Source organism: Bidens hawaiensis, unplaced genomic scaffold (genome assembly GCF_021521415.1).
Source record: "Bidens hawaiensis isolate Kalapana, Puna unplaced genomic scaffold, B.hawaiensis_p1.1 tig00016274_1, whole genome shotgun sequence".
NCBI lineage: Eukaryota > Viridiplantae > Streptophyta > Magnoliopsida > Asterales > Asteraceae > Bidens > Bidens hawaiensis.
Genome location: NW_027492489.1, coordinates 26,143 through 42,293, shown reverse-complemented (window position 1 = coordinate 42,293; position 16,151 = coordinate 26,143). Strand labels below are relative to the sequence as shown.

Sequence of the window (16,151 nt, the reverse complement as noted above, 5' to 3'; positions counted from 1 at the left end):
ATACAGTATATAAGTCGTTGTGTGAACTGAAATGATGATATAAATATTTGAGGGTTTATCAAAGCTGCGAAATAGAGACAACGATGAGAGGGTTTAAGATCTCCTTCAACATTTCTAATTACATTCGTCACAACCAATCTCTTCATCCAACCACTCGTCATGTAGTAGATTCACCATTCATGATGATGTTAACCTTCTTCTTCTCCTCCTCATCATACAACAACAACAACAACAACAACAGGTCTAACGACGGTTACTCCGGCGGCAGACCGCCACCACGGCGACGCTCCGGCGACACCACATCCTCCTCTAGACTCTCCGGTTTCATCGACGATAACGATAGCCGCGGCGGCCGTGAGTTTAGAGGTAGACAACACTCAAACCCTAATTATTCTAACCAACGAAATAAACCTAGAGGTAATAATACTAATAATAATAATAATAATGATATTGATAGTAACAATAATAATAGTAATAGTAATAGTAATACCTCATATGTTCCATTTGATGATGATGATGAACAAAATCCCCAAATTAGTCATGTAAACCCTAATTCACGAGCTAAGGATAATAAGCTTCAGGATGTTGATGGATTTCTAGATAGTTTTAAGCTTGGATTTGATCAGGATAATAATAATAATAATGATAAACCTAATTCTGAGAAATTGAATAGCGGTGGAGACGGAGAACTGGCGGCGTCGCCGGAAGATGCGGATGAAATATTTAGAAAGATGAAGGAAACCGGTTTGATTCCGAACGCGGTGGCAATGCTGCATGGTTTGTGTAGTGACGGGTTGGTTCAGGATGCGTTGAAGTTGTTTGGTGTGATGCGTGAGAGAGGGTCGATTCCTGAAGTGGTGATATACACTGCGGTGGTGGAAGGGTTTTGTAAGGCGCATAAGCCTGATGAGGCGATAAGGATATTTAGGAAGATGCAGAGTAATGGGATCGTGCCGAATGCGTTTAGTTATGGTGTTCTTGTTCAGGGTTTGATTAATGGGAAGCAGTTGGATGATGCTTTTGAATTTTGTTTGGAGATGGTGGAAGCTGGACATTCGCCTAATTTGGCGACGTTTACGGGTTTGGTTAATGTGTTTTGTAAGGAACGGGGTCTGGAGTCTGCTCAGATTGTGATTGGTAAGTTGAAAGATAAAGGGTTTGGGTTTGATGATAAAGGTGTTAGAGATTTTATGGAGAAGAAAGGTCCGTTCTCGCCTGTTGTTTGGGAAGCTATCTTTGGGATGACGGGTTCAAAAATGTTTTGATCATTTTACATGTGTGAGTTCTTATTTATATAACCTTATTACCTATTATCAGTTTTCACAATCTTTTTGGTTAGTAGTTTTTGTTCTTAAAATTCTTGCTATTTACTGGTAGGTAGTTAGTAAAAAGGGACAACTCCGATGCACGAATCACCTGAATTTTGTTTGAATTGAAAAGAATTTCGATAGTTGTTTTAGTTTCTATATGTATCAACATTCTGATAGTTGAATTCATATATTCTTGATGTATTAAAAACTAATACAATGACAACCATACCCAGTAATCCCACTCGTAGCTGAGCTATAGATAGGGTCTGCGAGAAGAGGGGGGGGGGGGTGTACACACAATGCCTCTATTTTAAAGAATAGAGATTACAGAGGCTGCTTTGAGGAAAAAGACCCCCCTTCCCAAAAACCAAAAATGGACGTGAAAAAAATATTAGAAGCATAGTTTGCCAATAGCATAAGCCTGGCACAAAAGTATAATATAGACATATAAAATATCATAGAGAAACAACTGCAAGAAGGGACAGACATGCAAAAAACCATCAAAAGTAAGCAAAAATAAATAAAAAATAAGCCCTTAACGTAAAGCAAAGTCAGAGCTGCGTCCTCCCCTAAAAGTCCTTAGCCTTAATCTTACGTCTCCATGTATTAAAAACTTATAACTTTATAAGTAACAATAATACAGTAAACATAATATATTCCCTAAGTTATTTCAACATCTTCACATATAGGCGCATAAGAATTGCATCTTATAATGACGAATCAACTATACACATCCATGAACTTTTAGTTCACATATGCGTTTATGTATACATTCTGTTACTCAAAAAGGTGACAGGCCAGAATAGAAGTATATGATCAAATCTTAAAATAAGATTATCTTATCTTGTATAAGTAGGAGTATGTATTATTAATCTTTTTAGAACGAATGTCTTTGTACTTAACTACTTATCATGGGTTTTCATGTAATTGAACTCGTTTTCTTGCATTGTTTGTTTTTAACTGCATTACAAGATCTCCTTTTTCGGCCTCTACTTCAGCATACTTGAGGCTCATTTCAAGGTAACGGTCACGAAGGTCTTTTAGCTCTGTCTCTAAGGACGATTTCGTCTTTTCAAACCGTTCTTTTGTGACCACTTCACCTTCAACCTTTGAGTTCCCTGATGAAAGACTGTTACGCCCCTTAGACTTTAGCCTGAACAAATATGCAGACCAGTTAGAACTTACATTGATTTTTGATTCCTAGAAGTCAAAGGTTGACTTACTTTTGAAGTTGAACTTTGTATTTGTTATTCGCATCGAGCGCCTCATGAAGCTCTGTTTCAAGCATCTTAATTTTTGCAGAATAATCTGTATCTTCTTGAGAACGAGTCTCATGAACGCCCTGATACCGAAATAATAAAAGATTAAAAAAACATTCTTTTTCAGTCAAAAGATTTACTATGAACACAAACCTTTTTAGATTTTGCTGATAGCAGTTGTAGATCTTCAATTTTCTTCAAGAGTTCTTTCTTTTCGCCTTCAAGTTGTTGAATTTTCAGTCGATACTGCAAATTTACACTTTTGACCCTGCTAATCTCGTTTTTCATATCAGCGTCCTGCAAATGTGATGCATTCTTAGAATCCTTTAACTCAGACATCTTGTTGAAAAAGGACCTTTTCTCAGCTTTAAGTTCTTCAGAACTGTTAGAAACTGAATTAAGAGAAGCTTCTAGATTACTCTTTTCGCTCATTAGTTTTTCAAGCTTTTTCTTAGAATCTAAAATCTCGTTTTTTAAATTTGCAGCTTCTTGAACGAGTTGTTGTCGTTCGTGCTCTGACACCGTAAGCTTAAGTTCAAGATTATTCTCTCTCGTTTTGTAACTAGTCAACAGCTTTGACTTTTTCTCGTGATTTGCCATCAGTTTTTTATGACTTTGTTTGACGGAAGCAAGCTCTGTTGTTAGATCTTGAATCTTGTGTTCAGATTCTTTGCGAACGATCTGAATCTCGTTTTCAATCGTTTCTTTTACAGAAGATTCCAAATTGACTTTTTCAGAAGTCAACTTTGACTTTTGTTCATCAAGCCGGGAAATTTCCTTTTTCAGATCTTCTACTTCCTTCCGGAACATTTCAGTCTCTGATGTTAGTTCGGACACCATACGTGAATATTGTTCGTACAATTCCGCGTTTCCGTTTGTTATATCTTCATATGACTTCTGGAGCTTATTGCATTCGTCAATTAGATTCTCAGCAGATTCTTGCAATTTTTGCTTTTCAGATTTCACATATTCGCACTCCATTCTGGTCACTTCATGCTCGTCTTTGACCCTTGTTAGTTGACTTTCTAAGTCAGACACACGTTCCAGTAGTTTGATGTTTTCTTCTTCTGTTTCAAACAAACTAAGCTCCATTTCACACTTGAGCTTCTCGAGGTTGGTTGCTCTCTGTTCAAGTAACTTGCTAGCAGAAACTTGTGAGTCAAAGTTGCTGTTAAGTATCATTAGATCATTTCTTAAGTTTTCTAAACATATGGAGGTTATATTGCTTTCATTTTCAAGATCGGTGATTCGAGCTTCTTGTTCAACTTTTAGACCCTCGAGCTCTTGGATTTTCAAACTGGAATCTTCTATATGCTCATGATTTTCTTCAATGGTGTCTTCTGCTGCTTCTATAAGGTTTGTTGAATAGCCGACACTCGTCACAGATGATTCAGAACTCGTTTCCTGCATTGAGGTCAAAGTCAAACTAAGTTTCTTCTTTCAGAAATCCAGTATAAGTGTAAAATTCTTGTGTAATGACTGTAATCATCCAATGTTTCTTGAAAACTGAAGTAAGGCGTGTCGATTTTTAAGTTAAAGTTTATGTTTTTCGGCCAAAAAGGTCGAAGCGAAGAGAATCCAGATTATATGACTACGAAGCATACCATGATTTTAATTTCAAGAAGTGAAGTGGATTTAGGTTTGAAATTAAGTGAGGCAGCTGACGCATTTGATCTGCTACCTGCATAATCATAATCTTCATCTACAAACATGTGCTTGAGTTTTGTTCTTGGTGTCAAGCACTGGATTTTGACCTGATAATGACGGTATAAAGTATCATGTTTTTTATTGTATCTTTGCACTGGATTATGTCCCAATATATGTAAGTTCGCTAAAGTCATATAGTTGTTTTGATGCTTCTAGTTTCTTTGAACATAGGGATGTAATGGGAAATAAATGTATATAATCTGTTGGTTATATTTTGTCAAAACCCGATAAGAAACCCGACGGGTAAATACCCGATAAATATCCGACGGGTTTGGGACGGGTTTGGTACGAGCTTTAATAATCGGGTATGGGTTTGGGATTACCTAAATCCGACCCAAACCCAACCCATTGCCATCCCTATGTACAAAGCTTTGCAGTTATTTGTATAGGGTGAGAGGGAAAAATTAGCTTACATTGAAATGGTTCAAATATGTTATAAAAATAATTCAAAGTGTATTTAGATATAAAACATCGTAATCTATTCAAATTTTAAAATTATATGGTAAGACTATCAATTACTTTAATCCAACACCTTAATACCACTAGACTATCCACCGTACATACCTTAACAAGGATTTTATGTGACATCTTTAGCATCCAGTAGTCTTAGTATTAAAGTGAGATTGTTTTTCTAATCATAGCTCATACTTTAAAATTTATTAAAATACATTTTGCTAAAGAGAAAAGTGAAAATTACTCAACTCAACCCAACCGTTCGGTTGCATCAATGATCAATCACAGTAATAACTTCCTAATTTAAATGCAAATTTTCTTCTGCAACATACAAGTCACCTGCAAAATCGTGCCATAGTTACATTTCTTCAATGGCAATGAAACTGTGGAAGATGATCTTGAACTAGTATGACAACGCGCCATATTAACCGATGCCTCCCCAAGAATGTCAGATGTAGCAGACCCCTACAAAAAAAAAATAAGTTTTTTATTTCAGTTTTTGCAAAACACACAATAATGAAATTTAAGACTGAGATCAAGTGATAGATCTTGAAACATTTTGGATCAAGATCATGCATACCATAGAAACAACAAATTTGTATAGATGTTCATTGAGCTCTTTTGAAGAATCGTGATGTTGAATCCAGATGGATACTGATAGAGTTTCCGTCCATTGACAATTCCCATTTCGCACCAACGCTTTATTTGATCTTGCAATTGTTTTTCCTGTTTCTATGGAGATTATCGACACTAAAAGTTTGTCCCATAACTTTGGTACCTGCGATGTAATATGCTAATATGACATGATATGATGACCAGTCGAGTTCTTTCAGCTGTGCAAGTTATAAGATGGTATGATCAGAAGTAAAGGCTCATCGACATTATATCACACATAAGTTCATTAATTTGAGAACAAAATGCATGAACATCTAAAAATGTCGTCGACTCAATTTACATAGATGATTGATTACCTGAAGAGCCTGAAGATTTGAGAACTTGAAATCAATCTTCTCCCATGAACCGGAAAACTTTCCATTTCTTTGTGCTCTAAACATCATGATAGAGCAAATAGTTCACCAATTAATTGGTGTTCTATAAAACTGTGAATTCTAGTATTATCATCAGCAACAAATCCATTTTCTTTTACAGAAACAGAGCACTTTTCATGTTAGTTTATATATGACTATATGGTGATCTAATTAGAAAAACAAAGCCAACCCCTGTAGTTCAATAATTGACAGTTTTTCCCCTTAACTTTCTTTCATTGGATTGTTGTAGTTTATAAATAATAAGTTCTCAGAAATCACAACTTAGATATACCTTGAAAGTTTCCGGATTACTAAATGGGTTTGGTTAATCAAGTTATCAAAATTTAGCCTTTTGATATTGTTACGACTTACAACTTTTAAGATGAGTTTTTAGGTCTACGAATTTTGTTAAATAGTCGATTAACAATCCCCACACGTTAATTTACTAACATACGTTAATAATTAACCGAAACAAACAGTCCAACGCCAATTTTGCATCTAGATTTTAGTACATACATTTATTGATTAGTACTAATCTACGAGTCAATAAGGATTTTCAACTCTAATCACGTAGTAATTTAATTTGAACTTTTTTTCAAATCACATCTATTATCCTTTATATTTTCCCCTTTAACATATAAATTTTCTTTGTATTCTTCGACAATAATTGAACTCATTTAAAATGTTAACTACAAAACAGTTTATTACTAAGTAAATAGTAATAAGATACAAGGCGGTTTTTTTTTATTTAGGTTAGGTTTAAGAAAGTCTTGAACTAATCATTTCGCTACCAATTAACCGATTACCTTATTAACCATCCATGAGCATCCCTACTTAAATTTTTCACCGTGTGGTTGCATAAATAAAGAAAGTTGTTTGTGTTGTATCAAAACTCAGGGGTGCCTATATATTTATAAAAAAAAGTGAAGGGGGGCATTGCAATATATGATTTTTCATGATATCTTGTTCATGAGGTCTTGTTCAGTTTGCATTGCATTGCATTGCATTGCATTGTTGGAATTAAATCAAAAGTTTAAAAAATTTCCTAGAAATATTTTTTATTGGATTGCGAAGTTGAAAAGTAACCTTAAATGATTTTGTGACCCTTAGCCTAATTTACTTTACATGTGGTGGATACCTAATGCACCTATAGGCTAAAAAAAGGTAAGAAGCATGATGAAGATGATGCTTGTAAGGTAAAATATGAATGGAATCATGATTTCATGAGTGCTTATGGTTAGACTCGTCACTCTTGTAATGCCATGTTGATCCATTGTACTAGATGCCTTAGATATTATACCCTGTTTATATTTGGAGAAACTATCTTAAATGCATGTGCTAATTATAACTTAGACGTGCTTCCACTCGTAATTAATGTCTACTGTTTTTGAGCGTTTTAGTTTTTGGTTGAGCGTTTTAGTATTTTTGTCTTTGAGCGTCTCGCGTACATATTGTACGTTAAAGCATTATTGTACAGTATCTCGACCCCATTTATATATATGCTGCATAAAAGCCCGACAAGCCCAAACCGTGAAATCAAACCAGAACCAAGTTTGGTTCGGTTTAAATATTATACGGTTTGGTTCACGGTTGACGTAAAAAACCCCAAAAATCGGACCGCGAACACCCCTAATTAATATATATATATATATCCAACTAGGTTAGTTACCCGTGTAGCACACGGGTTAAAATAAGTAATTTTTTTTAAACAATAACATAATGTAAAATAAAAAAAATTTATCACATATAAAGATAATATTATACGGTAAAAATGTTACACATTACGCAATTTGGAAATAAAAAGTTGTTAGAAATTCAGAAATCAAAAATTAATTCTTGTTATTTTCTATATCAAAAATTAGAAATTCATAAATCATAAATTAATTCTTTGTTATTTTCTATATCAAAATTTAGTTGAAAATGACTACTTTTTTAAACCAACTCGTGGACCAAAAGTCATTCTAATCTTAAACTGTTTTGGCATGAACAATGTTTGATACTTTAATCGGTTAAAGAAACCCACCCGTTTCGTATTGGTTAGTTATAAAAATTTAATATTAATAACTAATGCAATATATTTTATATTAAACAAATTAACATATTTATGATGGTATTAATTCTTTTAAATTAAGATGTGATTATTAAAAATTGAAAATGAAATATTAAAAAGAGAAATGTATTTAATATGAGAGATGGGAGGAAAAATTTTGTAAGGATTAACATGGTGATGACATGTGGCATATGAAAACCTTTATTTATTAATTAGTATAGATTGTGTAATAACAATATACTTTATGGCAAAAAATAAATAAATTCAATCCCGGATTTTTAGGCACAAATAATGTCAAATTATATAGTTTCCAACTATTGTTAATTGGGTCCAATTCACAGTTAATTGGCCAATAACTGACTCGCTATAACTTTCAAAACCGATTAACCAATCGGTTATGGTTACTGCTATCCATTGACCGACATCTCAATAATGGTTATGGTTTTGAACCAAAACCGACCTAAACCATCCCATGCACACCCCTACTAACTCGCTACGTGGCATGAGTTTCCGTATTACTATCACTAACACATGGTCTTATACTCTTATGTTGACTATCAATTTTACGCCAGTTAGCCTAGGTGCAGGACCCATTTGCATGTGCATGCGAGTGTGCACACATGTATCTGCATATGACATGGCATTGAGCAAAATATAAAGTGGATGAAAACTGTACTAGTTGCGACGTGTAAACCAAACCTTATGATTGTATTGATATAATGTTGGTTTTAATGATGCGTTGTTTCGTAAAAGGTAAGATTATCTACTAAAATAAATAAATAAGATGTACTAGAATTCGTAAAAGGTACGATTTTGAAACCATTGATGGGCTTGCTCATGCAAAATTGTGGGATAGCATGGTTATGAGTTGGATAATAAGATTTGTTAGTGAGTCAACTGATAAGTAATAAATATCAAAAGTTACAAACTAAGCAAAAGTAACTACGTTATATAATAACATGGTGTGAAAATACTTGGGAATCCAATCATTTACGTTTGGAGATGTTGTTGAAACCGGACCGGACCGGCCGGGTAAAATATTACAACAAAAGATCGTAAAATAATAAAATAATATGAAACAAAATGTTTTAAACTTAGGGGCGGACCTACACTTATAGTACAGAGGTCAGCCGTACCTTATGAAAATATTTTTCTAAATGTAAATATATTTTAAAATATCGACTGACCCCTATGAAATTTGACGACGACCCCCTTTGAAACCCGTGAGCAATGTTGTTGAAACCGGACCGGACCGGCCGGTTGAACCGGTCCGACCGGGATTCGGTCCCCCGACTGGTCCGGTTCACATAGTTCGCTCGGCTGACAGAGAACCGGCCGGTCCGAACCGGTTCAGCCGGTTGAACCGGAAAACCGGACCGGTTGAACCGGTTTTCTAAAAAATTTTTTTTTTTTTTTTGAAAAAGTCATTTTTTAAGCTTGATCCGTCATTTTTTGACCAAATTTGTTCGGCCGGCCCGACCGGTGAACCGGTAGGCCATCCGGTTATGAAAACATTGCCCGTGAGAGAATTTCTTAAGTTCCACTCTTCAAAATAAAACAATCAACAATGATGGAAGTTTGGTGGTACCGTGGTAGGGCATTGCATTTCCAGCAAAATGGGCATGGGCTCGAGCAATGCTCTTCTAAAATATACATGATTTTTAACCTACAAGTACCATATGCATTCACACAGGGGTGGCTCGGGCATAGGGCAATGTGGGCGACCGGCAGAGGCACTTAATTTTTGGGGGCACAAATTTATATATATTTATATGAAAAAGAAATATATATATATATATATATATATATATATATATATATATATATATATATTTAATGTTTTACTCTAATTGTACAATAACTAGGTTGGTTTAGTGGTAAAGGTTGTGAGTTCCAATAAAAAGGTTGCAAGTTCTACTCTAACTTGAGACATATTTTAAGTTTTTTTTTATACACAACCTAAATCATAACTAAGTAAGCCCATTTAAAAATTTAATTGTTTAAAATAAACAAAAAACCCATTTACGTAACGCCTAAAATTTTTTTTGCTACAATATTTCGTTACTCATTAGAGTTTACGGGCCTTTTTATTTCGGCTCAGTCGAGACATATAAATTCTTGGAGACGGCCCTGCATTCACAAATAATGTTGTCAATCTTGGGATCTAAAATAAGACTTGCCAGTTAGCAGTCTAAAGGCTTAACACTAAAACTCAATACAAATTGTCACACGATTGCTTCGAGTATGAGATACATGTCATGTTGCAGACTACGTCACTAGTTAATAATATTATGTCACCTTACTGACTAAATTATTCTTCATCGTTTTCCGTTTTAACCTTCGACTGGTCTTTGTCTTGTCTAACCTTCAACTTTCATTTCACTTGTAGACAAAATCAATCAGATAAAACAAAGTATTCTCCTCATTAATTTGAACATAACTAGGAACATCCGTCGCGTTACGGCGTCATCACAATTTCACAAATTTGATCGGTATCATTTAATTTGGTAATGACAACAACACTAAGTTCAAAAAATATTTATGTGGGTATCTAAAATATTATGTTCACACTTACAACTTATGATCAATGTGTTATAAATAAGCTTTATATCGATTAACTTCGTTACGGTACTGGCACCAAACCCAACAATTAATTTAGTAACTGCCCAAAAGAGTCGTATAGCTTATGATACAAAAAATAACACATTTAAAACGACGCTTATTCGGCCGGTAAAACCCAAGTGTTGCGCGGCGAGTCGGCGTGAATTCCCACAGTTTTGGTTATGTTCATTACGGTACCCCAAACTAAAAAAACTCATTAGCTTATAATACAACAAAACATATCTAAAATGACGTTTATACGTACGGTCTAAAATGCGAACCAATGCAAATTTGTTTTGTTTAATAACGTTCGTTATTGTACCGGAACTATAAAAACAAAAAAAGTTATATTATCTCAGTCCCGTTGCGGTGGTGGGACAAATTAAGTTTGTAAAGACCCAAAAGAGTATCGGAACACATACAACTTATAATCATAGTCACAAGAATTTGATCGCCATTGTCTAAGTTCGTGCCAATATATACATTAAACCCTAGGAGTAAATTAATAGACGCTCAAAATAGTTTTGAAACTTGTATAGCCTATGATACGAAAAAAAACATATTTAAAATGATGCTTATTTGGTCAATAAAAGACGGGCATTGCAGCGACAATGAGAATTCGAGCGACATCGGCTACGTTTGTTACGGTACCGAAACTGAACCCAAAACTAATTTCTTCAAGTTAACATATTAAAAAAAAACACGGGCGTTGTGTCAGCGAGTTGACACGAATTCGTTCGGTATCAGTTAGATTCATTACAACCCAAAACTAATTTCGTCAAGTTAACATATTAAAAAAAACACGGGCGTTGCGTCAGCGGGTTGACGCGAATTTGTTCGGTATCAGTTAGATTCATTACAAAGTAGGGAACTAAGCCTAAATTATCATTAAAAAAAGCATTCTTTTATACACCAATATATAAAATAATAACTAAAGAAGTTGTAATCAGGGATTTTGATTGAGAAAAAAATAACCATTAATGTAACAATTAAAAAACCCTAAGATAACTAAGAAACAAAACAAATTGATGCCAAGTGATTCGAACTCATGAACATACCCTTTGGAAGTCTTTGGGAAAACAACTTAAATCATCTGGCCAAACTATAAAGTTAGTACAAAGGATATATGTGGCACTGACAAATAGATATTAATATAGTACAGTAGTATATAATATAATTATATTTGAAGTATTTAATTTCTTATTTAATTATGTTATATTATTTATATATTTACAAAATTGGGAGATGATGGCTTTCAAAGTTGTACATCATGCTTTACTTGTTGTACCATTTTGCAAGTTTTTCTTTCTTTTTTTACTTTTGGCCCCTATACTTTTCATAATTTACAAATGTATCACAAAATATTTTTTAGTTTTAGCGCTAACATTTTTCCACTTTCAACTTTGATCTCCTATACTTCTCATCTTTTACAAGCTTTTCTGTTTAATGTTTACGCCAAAATTTAGCAAGTTAACCCGTTGTAACGCATGTGTGTGGTTCAACGTGTTTATGTATTTTCCCTGTTGGCCCGTCGCAATGCGTAGATGTTAAGTTGATTTTTTATTTTTGTAATTTACGTTTCGATCTAATTTTTTTTGTTAACACGACGCAACGAGCGTGTGTGGTTCAACGTTTTTACGTCTATTTTTTGTTCAGTTTCTTCGTGACAACGTTAATTACTAATTGCGGGAGAAAGGAAAGCAAACGAAGGCGATGGTAATTGTAACTGCATGTTTTCGAGTGGAGTGGATATGTAAATACACGATTTACACCCCGACGCAGCGCGACGGGTGTTAATACTAGTTTTTATATAAAATAGGATGTAAAAATTCACTGGTCAATAATGAGACCACTCTATTATTATTTTTTAAATAAAGTCAACAGTCAATGATGATCACCACCGTCCTCAATTTTCTCCACAAAACAAATAGATACAACTTCATGTATCTATCTACATACACACATTCTTATTCTCATTGGGATTCAAGCATATGCGTACACACACCATCAAAACTCAATCGATAATCGCATTGTACTTTGAATCAATGAATTTGTAAAACCCCTTTAAAGACCGAAATGGAGTTCTTAATCGTTCTATTATTATTATTATTGTTATTATTATATGTGGCGGCCGCAGCTGTCTTTTCCGGCCAGGGTTCTGACCCTGGAAAGGACGTTTCCGGCGAACAGGACGGTTGAGCTTGAAGTCCTCAGAACACGTGACCGTGTCAGACACGCGCGAATCTTGCAGCAGTTTTCCGGCGGCATTGTTGACTTCAACGTCGCCGGCACCTCCGATCCTTACTACGGCGGGTAATATTTATTAACTTTTATGGGTTTTTTAAATTATTATTTATTAACTTTTATAGGTATTGTAATCTTGGCTAATTTAGTTGTACATTTTCTTATGTTTTGTGTGATGACATCTGGTAGGAAAGCTGGTACGTGTTTCTTTATTCATTTATTCACAGTTCCACGTAAAGTGTAGAAAAGTAATCCAAACCCATGTGTCATAGGAAGACCTATTCTCATGCATGTAGTTAGGGATAGTTCAGTATTTTCAGTATTTTTGTTTGATTATTATTTGAATAAGTTGTAACAGCTAGTTTGTTAGCTGTACCTAGTTTTTGGGTAGTTCAGTTTTTCCCGTTCTTTTTCAGCTATAAATAAGCCTTCATCTGGCTGCATGTAATCATCAGAAAAACTCCATTTCTATAAAATACTTCCTGTGATCAATTGTGTTTATAGTTTGTGATCTTTTGTGTAATTGTTAGCTCTTTATACCAACATTTGTGGTATCAGAGCACAGCTCTCTCACCGCACTCAACTCAAATCGCCTTCCTCATTACTCAAACCTTAAAAATGGCCGACTACACTTCTTCCGCTGGTACTACTCGTGCTGTCGTCATCCCTGTCTTTAAGGGTGATGGCTACGAGCATTGGAGCCTTCAAATGAAGACTATACTTCGTTCGAAGGAACTTTGGGACGTCGTTTATCTTGATGTCACGGCTGCTGCAGATGGATCCGATCTGAGAGAACAAAAAAAACGAGATGCCCAGGCTATGACTATCATCCATCAAGGTATTCATGATAGCTTGTTCTCAAGAATTGCTGCTGCTGAAACCTCCAAAGAAACTTGGGAGATCCTTCGTGTTGAGTTCCAAGGGGACTCCCAGGTACATTCCATCAAACTCCAAGGTTTACGTCGGGTCTTTGAAAACCTGAGCATGAATGAAGATGAGGCTGTTGGTGACTATTTTTCACGTGTTATGAACAACGTGGGGCAGCAGAGATCGTTTGGAGAAGAACTCACTGATCAAAAAATTATGGAGAAGATTCTTAGGAGTCTCTCTCCTAGATTTGATTATGTGATTCCCTCTATTGAAGTCACGTTCGAGTTGGCTGAGGTAACTCCGGTGAAGTTGATGGGGTTGCTGCAATCTCAGGAGGAGAGAATTAACTTCCGGCTATCGCTGGGTAAACAGAGCAAAGGGGTTGAAAGGTCTGATGAGCAAGCACTGCCGGTTGTGCAAGAACAAAATAGAAATTCTTGGAGAGGTCGTGGACGTGGGTCTCAAAGTGGAAAAAATGGTGGCCGAGGGAGGAATAACTTTGACAAAAGCAAGGTTCCCCGGTGTTTTGTATGTAAAAAATTCGGTCACTTTAAAAAAGATTGTTGGTACAATGATGAACCTCAAGTCAATATTGCAGAAACTGACCAAAAGGAAGAGACCAATGAAGAAGAAGAACACCACTTGTTGATGGTAAGCACAACCCAGAATGATAAAAAGGAGCGGATCTGGTTCATGGACTCAGGTGCCTCTAATCACATGACTAGTAATCTTGAAAGCTTTATCGAAATGAATGAATCATTCAAAAGCACTGTGAAATTGGGAGATAAAAAACCCTTGAAGGTTGAAGGTAAGGGCACAGTGATTATGTTCACAGAAGGGGATGACTTTAAAGTACTGGAGAATGTTTACTATGTACCTTCGCTTGAGTACAACCTTCTTAGTGTTGGTCAGTTTATGAGAAAAGGGTACTCGGTGTTATTTGATGATGGGTTTTGTTCGGTACGTAACAAGTCTACCAAGAAGAGGGTAATTCGAGCTCCTGTTGCCAACAACAACATGTTCATGGTAGATACCTCCTGCATGCTTACCATCCAAAACTCACCTGCTGTTCGTAATGATGTTGAAGCACTCAAATGGCACTATCGTTTTGGCCACCTTCATTTTGGAGGGATGAAGCAACTATATGACCACAACATGGTGCAAGGTCTTCCAAGAATCAATCAAAACTTCATATGTGAGTCGTGTATCACATGCAAGCAGGCAAGACTTCCATTCAAAGGCACAAATACACGCGCAAAGTCGAGGCTGGCGATCTCTGTGGACCCATGCAAACACCGAGCTTAGGTAACAGTTTATATTACCTCCTCTTTATTGATGATCTAACACGAATGTGCTGGGTATACTTTATCACTAACAAAAATGAAGTTTTTTCAAAGTTTAAATTGTTTAAAGCTATGGTTGAACGTGAAAGTGACAATTCGATCAAAATTTTAAGATCGGATCGTGGTGGGGAATTCTGTTCAAACGAATTTAACAGGTTCTGTGATCAAGAAGGAATCAAACGTGAGCTCACTGTAGCTTATACACCTCAACACAATAGGGTGGTCGAAAGAAAGAATAGAACCGTCATGAACCTGGCTCGTAGTATGCTGCATGAACGTGGGTTACCAAGTTTTTTGTGGGCTGAAGCAGTCTCAACTGCCGTGTATACGCTCAATCGATCTCCTACAAAGGCACTAGTAAACCAAACCCCACTTGAAGCTTGGTTCTGGAAGAAACCAGTTGTCTCTCATATGAAAGTGTTTGGGTGTGTAGCTTATGGGTTGGTACCTGGCCAATTAAGAAGAAAGCTTGACGACAAATCAGAAAGGTGTATCTTTATAGGATATTCCAATCTGACCAAAGGCTACCGATTGTACAATCCCAAAACAAAAAAAGTTCTCTATAAAAAGGGATGTTGTGTTCCTTGAAGAGTCCAAGTGGGTATGGGGTGAAAATGAAAAAAGTATGCATGTGGATCCTTTTCCTAGTGATGTGACTACTCAAGAAAGTCAAGAAAGTAATGTCCCCCAACAAGGGTCTGCTTGTACTCCCATTACCCAAACAATTGATAAAATATCTTCTTTTTCCTCACCCACATGTCATAACTCACCTCAAATAGTACCACCTACTACACCTATATCACATGATCCTAATTCCTACTCACCCATACCTCAACCATCAATTTTTTCCACAACTTCTCAAAGTGTCGACCCCACTAGAAGACAACCCAAGAAACCCACATGGCTAGAAGACTATGTTTCAGGGGAAGGTCTATCATCTGATGGTGATGGAGACTTAGATGCTTGTCAATTTGCTTTAAGTACTCTAAGTCCTACCACCTTCCATGAAGCAATTAAATCTCAGGAGTGGCAAAAGGCCATGCAAGCTAAACTAGATGCAATTACAAGAAACAATACTTGGGAATTGGTGTCTCTCCCTCATGGAAAGAATCTTGTTGGGGCAAAATGGTTGTTCAAGCTCAAATCATATGTCGACGGGAAAGGAGTAAAACACAAAGCCAGACTTGTGGCGAAAGGCTATTCTCAACAACCTGGGATTGATTACCAGGAAACGTTTGCTCTCGTTGCTCGATTTGAAACAATCCGACTTCTTTTGGGTATAGTTT

General features: G+C 35.9%; 3 protein-coding genes across 3 annotated transcripts; 1 reads left to right on the top strand and 2 right to left on the bottom strand.

Annotated features, from left to right (window-relative positions):
* The first annotated feature begins 61 nt into the window (after nucleotides 1-61).
* On the top strand, nucleotides 62-1,505 carry LOC143551186 (uncharacterized). The gene has a single exon (XM_077041672.1). It carries the CDS (start codon nucleotides 84-86, stop codon nucleotides 1,263-1,265), a length of 1,182 nt encoding a protein of 393 aa, XP_076897787.1. The 5' UTR covers nucleotides 62-83; the 3' UTR covers nucleotides 1,266-1,505.
* Nucleotides 1,506-2,033: 528 nt separating this feature from the next.
* Nucleotides 2,034-4,017, bottom strand: LOC143551185 (uncharacterized). The gene is made up of 3 exons (XM_077041671.1): nucleotides 2,723-4,017; nucleotides 2,534-2,652; nucleotides 2,034-2,463 (listed from the first exon to the last, which is right to left on the bottom strand). Exons 1-3 carry the CDS (start codon nucleotides 3,977-3,979, stop codon nucleotides 2,220-2,222), a joined length of 1,620 nt encoding a protein of 539 aa, XP_076897786.1. The 5' UTR covers nucleotides 3,980-4,017; the 3' UTR covers nucleotides 2,034-2,219.
* A 37-nt stretch (nucleotides 4,018-4,054) lies between these two features.
* On the bottom strand, nucleotides 4,055-5,812 carry LOC143551177 (uncharacterized). The gene is made up of 5 exons (XM_077041667.1): nucleotides 5,701-5,812; nucleotides 5,310-5,507; nucleotides 5,069-5,194; nucleotides 4,174-4,323; nucleotides 4,055-4,075 (listed from the first exon to the last, which is right to left on the bottom strand). Exons 1-5 carry the CDS (start codon nucleotides 5,785-5,787, stop codon nucleotides 4,055-4,057), a joined length of 582 nt encoding a protein of 193 aa, XP_076897782.1. The 5' UTR covers nucleotides 5,788-5,812.
* Nucleotides 5,813-16,151: the final 10,339 nt, after the last annotated feature.

Excerpts from the sequence above, each read along its gene's own strand:
- LOC143551186 (XM_077041672.1), top strand. The coding sequence starts at position 84 with ATGAGAGGGTTTAAGATCTCCTTCAACATTTCTAATTACATTCGTCAC.
- LOC143551185 (XM_077041671.1), bottom strand. The coding sequence starts at position 3,979 with ATGCAGGAAACGAGTTCTGAATCATCTGTGACGAGTGTCGGCTATTCA. Across the intron at positions 2,653-2,722 it reads TATCAGCAAAATCTAAAAAG|GGCGTTCATGAGACTCGTTC; the intron begins GTTTGTGTTCAT and ends TTTCGGTATCAG. Across the intron at positions 2,464-2,533 it reads TACAAAGTTCAACTTCAAAA|GCTAAAGTCTAAGGGGCGTA; the intron begins GTAAGTCAACCT and ends ATATTTGTTCAG.
- LOC143551177 (XM_077041667.1), bottom strand. The coding sequence starts at position 5,787 with ATGATGTTTAGAGCACAAAGAAATGGAAAGTTTTCCGGTTCATGGGAG. Across the intron at positions 5,508-5,700 it reads CAAATCTTCAGGCTCTTCAG|GTACCAAAGTTATGGGACAA; the intron begins GTAATCAATCAT and ends ATTACATCGCAG. Across the intron at positions 4,324-5,068 it reads ACTATGGCACGATTTTGCAG|GTCAAAATCCAGTGCTTGAC; the intron begins GTGACTTGTATG and ends CGTCATTATCAG.